The 7,135-nt window shown below is 33.7% G+C and overlaps 1 protein-coding gene across 1 annotated transcript; it reads right to left on the reverse strand.

Moving 5' to 3' along the window:
• Positions 1-365: 365 nt before the first annotated feature.
• On the reverse strand, positions 366-5,934 carry LOC128212866 (oxidative stress-responsive serine-rich protein 1-like). The gene is made up of 4 exons (XM_052918241.1): positions 5,793-5,934; positions 3,275-3,399; positions 2,270-2,323; positions 366-1,945 (listed from the first exon to the last, which is right to left on the reverse strand). The coding sequence occupies exons 2-4, from the start codon at positions 3,358-3,360 to the stop codon at positions 1,216-1,218; spliced, it is 870 nt and encodes a 289-aa protein (XP_052774201.1). The 5' UTR covers positions 3,361-3,399; positions 5,793-5,934; the 3' UTR covers positions 366-1,215.
• Positions 5,935-7,135: the final 1,201 nt, after the last annotated feature.

A 7,135-nucleotide genomic window follows, 5' to 3' on the forward strand; every position in this document is an offset into this window, starting at 1 on the left:
TTAAAGCATTGGTTAACATTGGTTGCGTTGCCATCGGCGATGTACACAACTTTAAATTGCCATTACACTACACTACATTATTGCGTTGATGTGCTGAATAAATATCACATTAACGCCATCCCTTAATTGCAAAACTAATCGCAATTAGAATTTATATTGATATAAAGCGAACAGCTTCTGAGAGGAATTGGAAGTTTTAAAATGGTAATTTATAAACAAGTTGCATTACATAATCACAGCAACATTGGAATGTCTGTCACAGGATACCATAACATGCATCCTGCTGGTGTGTGTGCCATGGTGCTCGGTGTTCAAAAGGGACAATGCTAATTGAATTTCGTACAGGTTAACAAAAGAACACACAATCATAATAAAACAGCAATTTATTTACATGTGTTTCATATGAAAATAGTAATTTCAAGTTGAGGAAATACAAATTTCGACATCCATTCAGGTAAAATTAATGGCCAATGGGGCAAGTTTCAAAAAGAGATTTAAATTTTATGTGGTTTTGAAGAACAAGAAAATGATCTAGTCAATTCTGGTATAAATAATACATAAAAGTCTACCAGATTTTTTCACTGCTACGAAATAATATAATTCAAGAACATTCCATATCAACAGATTAAAACATTTCACTAGAGACTCGATCACAGAACGTAAACACTGAACTTAGGTAAACAATGTACCTACTAAAAACTGTACCGGACAGCTACTCACAATAGAATATCACAAACACCAATATTGCATGGGACTCCAACCAGTTTTTTAAAAACAAAACTAAAGGCGCTATTTGGAAAAATAATGATATTTTTGCTATGATAATCATATATGTGTGTAAAGCCATTAAATTGTATGTGGATAACTTAAATTTCGTTAATTATAATAAAAATATCATCAGTATATTTTTCTGTTAAAGATGAAAAAAACATATATTATAACTCTTATATCAAATGAAGGATGACATAATGACAAAATAATGAGAATTAAGTCTTTAGTTTGAAAGGTATTAGAGGGACTTGGGGTACCTATGTGTTTCACATTGACCGATAGAAAAAACAAAACAAAACCAAATTAATAAAATAATTCAGCAATACAAACAAAACACCTGGTATTCTGACAAGAGAAAGCAGTCAACATAATGTAAGTAACAATTAACCTAACATTCAGCAGATACTTCGATAACTTTCCCATCATTTCAAAATCAGACTGAACTCAGGTGTACATCATTTCAGCCATCGAGGACATTTTCTTGGGAATATGAACATAGTCTTCGAAGTATCCAGCCAACTCATCAACACTTGTGTCCTCAATTGCAGCACCTTCATGGTTCCGCATTTCTTGACCACAATCAATGTAACTATTCCTATTTGGGGAATCAATGTATGCCTGATCTCTTGTTCTTTTGTGTGATTGAGATCTGTAATCAGAGAATTTGAAGGTGTCATTTGATTTGTTAGCTCCACTAGAACCATTAAACAATGAGCCAAAATCCTGACTATTAGCACTGGACTTAGCACCGAATAAAACACTGGGTTCACAACTGGGTGATGGTGGTGAAAATGGTTTGACAGGATCTTTGGACAAAGTTGACTTGGCAAGTTGTTTCCTCTCCTCAGATTGCTTTCCTTTCTTAAATATTTTCAACCTAGCTGCCCGAATGAGTTGTTTAGTGTCTTTATCTGAGTGATGAAGCTTGAGTTTTGCTTCTCGTATAATGGGTCTATGATGCACTGATGAGTTTGCATAGTTGAAGTGTTTTCTGGACTTCAAGCGAAGCTCACTACATCTACACGATTTTTTTTTACAGTCTTCAGCATGGAAAGACAGTTTCTCAATTGAGCAAAGAAAATCTTGAGGGTATGGTTCCATTCTCCTTGCTGAGCTGTTTGCCCCCTTCCGTTCACACAGCCTCTGAGGTTTCTTACTGGTTGGTGCGCTTGATCTGACAAGAAAACAGTTCAACATTTCAGTAAATTTCACCAAAAAAGAAAATATACCAAGTAAAGAATAGGTTTCTTTCAAATGTACATGCCTTAATATCAAATTGGTATAAAATATGATAAACAGTCACAAATGAATCTGCCATGATTTCTTATCAATTATTTTTTAAAGCAAACACAATTTTCTGACATACATAAATATTTAATTTAATATTTTAAGTTAACAACACATGCCTAAGCCCTTCATACACCAGACATGTATAATAATGTGCTGTTTGAGTGCTACATTTATTCATGACAATGTCGGACAAATCATGAATACTCACCCTGCCCAAAGGTCATTCACATTCTTCACATTGCTTGCAGACTGATCTAAAGACCTATAAACATAAAAAAATAAATGTGTTATTAAAAAAGATATCCAATTAATAAAATTTAAGTGTTATTGTTGTCAAGTCAGCAAATAAAATGCCAAAGAAATCGTCCACTATTTTGCTCAATTACTGATACTTCTGAAATCTGGCATGTTAGAATGAAATTGACATCAATAAGATCATCACAACATTATTTCAATGATTAATTTAAATATAAATTATAACATTTTGTTAAGATTCAAATATTGTTGTCATTTGTCTTACTGCAATCAAACAAATGTTATTCAATAGTGTTTCTCACAGGATTGAGGCGTGGTACATTTTTTTTAAATTATAAGAGCACCACCTTAACGTGTCACTATTGACACTTTCCTACATGGACACCCTGGAACATTTGAGATGACATCTACGAGCTTACACTGTCATCTGTTAGTAATGCATAGGACTTTTTAAATCTTCAAATGCATTCCATTCCTGAATAAACTGGCATTGGTTTAAATGTGCACAATATAGGATGATGCAAAATTATTTTTTAATGTTAATGCATTATGATGTTAAACTCATTTGACTTTAGTGATCATTTTTTTATATGGACACAAATTATATGCCTTGTTTTCTTTTGATTATTAAAGTCAAATGAGTCAAACATAAAAATGCATTAAAGTTAAAAAACATATATGTATTTTTTGTCAAGAACTTACATAATGAGCCTATAACTGACCTTTATCAGTCTTCTTTTTGGTATTTTACGGAAAATGACCTATTCCCTGATTACTCCAATAATAATTATCTACAGTTTTTTTTCAAACAGAAATTCTTCACTTGAAGTTGTTGTTTTTTTGTATTGTGATTGGAAGACTGGACAGCACGGTGAATTTCCAGAAATCAAATGGGCAACAAGGCATGACTCTGTGGTTAAATGGCCTAGAAGAAACACTATTCAAGCAACTCATTTACCATTGATTGTCAACAATGAGCTTGTTGAAGGCAGTTTGTAGGTGGGAGTCACTGCAGTCATTCTTTGCTGCGGTCTCACCACCCATCCTGCAGCTTGCCCTACACCTAGTAGCACACTGTAGCCCCTATATGGAAAGAAGAAACAGCTTAAAATATATTGGTTATAATATTGTACATAAAAATAATGAAATAATATTGTTAGACATCATCATTGCTACATTATCAGTCACTATAATACAGTTTCATAGTCATGCAAGCTTATTGTTTTATGTTATCTGTGATGAATTCAAAAAGAAGTAAGGCTTTAAGTAGATCCTTTAAAACTTCATTCATGTATATCCAGTGAAATGATTTTCTTCCACAGCAAAACTCTGTTAATAGGCCTGAATAAAAATACAGGTTTGTCTCTTGTACTCAACTGACCATATTTATTGATAAATCACTTGCAAAAAGAAGTGGTATCCCAAAATATGGCATTTCATGGTTTGCTAATTTAAAGATTTTTTTGAAGCACCAAACAGTGCACAAGTTCTTTGTTCCATATTGACAATGAAAATTGCCCTTTGACAGTTCTTTAAAAATTAAATGCAGTCTGAAACAAACTGTTAAAAGTAAATAAATGAAAACCCTACCCACTAACTCATCTCTAAACATACTTATCTTTAGGTCTTAAGAGCAATGAATTGATCTTTTGGCCAGCACAAAAAATATGCTTTGATTTCATAAAAAAATCATTATTATGAAAATATTTAATAGTAAAAATTGACATCACCATAAGCCTGCACACTTGTATTGTCCAGCTATTTCGGGAAGAAAAGCTATACCTGTTACTTGTTATATGTCAGTTGTCAACAAGACTGACTAGAATTTTAAAAATAGCTGTTTCTAATCTTAGACTTGATGCTTATCTGGACAATAATTTTTTTTTATTTGGCATTCCTTTCAAGTTACAACAGAAAAATGACTCGCCACAATATTTTGCTTCACCACAGTTGAATAATGAGCAGGGTTCCCGCTGGCGATCGCCATTGTCGCCATTTGCGACAAAATCGCAAAAGTGGCGACAACTTTTCAAATTTGGCGAATTTATGGCGACAACGATTTTTTTCTAAAATATTTTCTTAAAATGACGTAAGTGGTGACCATGCGGCCTGCATGATAATCGATTCTGTCACTGTCATAAATCAAGCGCATCTGCTGGCGCGACAACAAAAATTAATCCGATAATTAGGGCAAGCAGTCACGGCCCAGTCAACACCTCGCTAATTATTGCAGAATTTTATTGCTTTCACGGATAAACAATGACATCCTTTAACTGTTATGTCTCTTATTAGCAAACAATTTTAATATTTAGCTCAACAGCCTTGTTGTTGCGTAATTATCGTGTTAGTTTTAAATATGCAAATCATAGAATTTTATGTTGTCGGAAAGTCACGTGATATGCAAATTTCGTAATGACGTTTACGCGCTAAAAATAGACTTGCTTTCGGTTTTGTCGCAATTTGTAATTTCTATAAATGCAGCATTCTAAGAGTTCTAAAAGTGTCAAAAAGATTAACAGAAATCAAATAAATAGGATTAAACCCCATTTGATAAGGCTTCTAATATGTTGGCTGGAGTAAAGAGTAGGTAGACAAATTTCTATTACGAAAGTTATGGCCCTAGTTTGACAATGTATATTTCTTTGAGTTTCCATTTATTTTAAATTTATCTCATAATTTCACAAATGCATTTTTTTATTGTATGCAGGCATTAGACTGAAATCAACATATTGATGTTTATGTCACATTTTTTGCAATATTTTTTTTATTTATATACTAGTCCATATACAATGAATTTTGTCAACAGAATAACAATTTGCTATTAATATCTTGTGCTTCATGTACAACAAAATGTTATGATTTGCACGACAATGTGCTAATTAAATGCAATTTAAGGCTCTTAAAATGCCTAAACCCCATGAGCTTCAGGGGGCTTCGCCCCCTTGGCCCCCACAAGGGCGCTGCCCTGGACCCGTAAGGGGGCCTATCGCGGCCCCCTTAACCCCCCGCGAAAAAGTGGCGACAACTTTTTAGAACCCAGGGGGAACCCTGAATGAGTTGCCACCATAGAATAACTATTATTACCACAGTTATTCAAGTGATTCTTCCTAACACACACCTTACTTGTAATGGGAATACAGAATTAAGTAAGAAACTCAACATAACTTACGTTCACTTAATGAATCATTGTTTTTGGTGAGAATGAAGAATTATTTACAAATAGTATACCCACATTAAAAAATTTAAATTATATAATAAAATAATCTCTCCCTATAAAATTATATAAAATAATATTTAACTCAACGTATGTGCTCAACTTGCTATGATGACATGACAATAATTAAAGTCATGATACAAGTCAACACAAAATTATGCAATCATCTAAACATAGGAGCATAAAGGGAGGTTTATATGCATAAATAAACAAGGTTGTAATAAGAAAATATTAAGTGGTTATTTGACATATTTTAACTTACGTTTAAATTTATACAATGTACGGAAATCAAACAAAACAATGAAAAATATTTTGTCCGACGTAAATGTCCGCCATGATGGAAATAACAATGACGTCATAGGAGATGTTTTTAAATATAAAAATAAAACGTTTGAAAATAAAAAAATATGCAAAATACTATCATTTTATTAAAAAAAGACAGAAATATTTGTAAAGAAAGATTGATAAGAAAAACATTAAAATAAAATATCAAATAGGCTTTAATCGATGAAAGGCTACATATAATCAATATTTATGCGAATTCAACGCAGTGATCTCCCTGTAACCACATATTTTAACGAAATAGGCGATATTCGTTTTTACTTGGAGTATTGGATTGATTTCGTTATTGGTCCCAAGCTTTTATTTTTGAATTTTATTTTTTCATACGCAATCATGATGCATAAGAAATACAGGATATCAATCAGGAAGATACATAACATGTGTAACGTGCGACGCTAAATAAACACCAGATAGCCGAGCTTTCTGGCGTAATAAAACAAACACCAACAGATCCCTTCAGGGAAAAGCATGCTCGACCCTGAAGGGGTCCACTGGTCTTCATATACACTAACTTCTCTATCCTCACATAGCCCGGGATTTGCTAATTTGCATATTACCAACCAAGTTTACATCCGGTATGAATGTACTTCCGTGTTATACGGAATATTATTATGAACGCACCTCCGCCGCTGTAGACATCTGCCGCCTACAGGGGACCGTTACACTTCAACCATCAGGAAAGCAGAGCTTTAAAGATTGTTGAAGTTCCAACTTACTATGCCTCACAGGACAGCTGAGCTTTCTAGCAAATGCATAGAAGTGGAGACTATGAACGCACATCCGCCGCATACAGCGGACCGTTACACATGTAATACCAACTCTGACAACGCTATATAGTCACACCGAATATTATAAAAGTATTGGTTATATAAAATGGTACCAATGGTTTCCTCACATGGCACTCGGCATCATAGGTTAATAATTCGGAGTACGCAAGACAGGTTTAATCATGGAAAGCGTATCCAGTGTTTTACACCAGACAAGTTTATGACCCAAGAAGCCGGAAATATTTTATCACGGTTTATACTTACTCTTATATCTCGCCTTAAACAACCAATTAACAATGATACAGACGGCAATGGTAAAATAATACAGTCTTACTGCATTCTTTAAATGCAGCATGGGGGCGAAAGAAGGCTGCGGGAGTTAACCGATATTTGTTCTCTGTTTTACAAAAGGTTAGTTTATTTCATGAAATAAATACTGGTAGTGGAATTCAAATATGTGAAAATATGGACGAAATATGCGCATTTATGTTCGCAG

Source organism: Mya arenaria, chromosome 13 (assembly GCF_026914265.1).
Source record: "Mya arenaria isolate MELC-2E11 chromosome 13, ASM2691426v1".
NCBI classification, from domain to species: Eukaryota; Metazoa; Mollusca; class Bivalvia; order Myida; family Myidae; genus Mya; species Mya arenaria.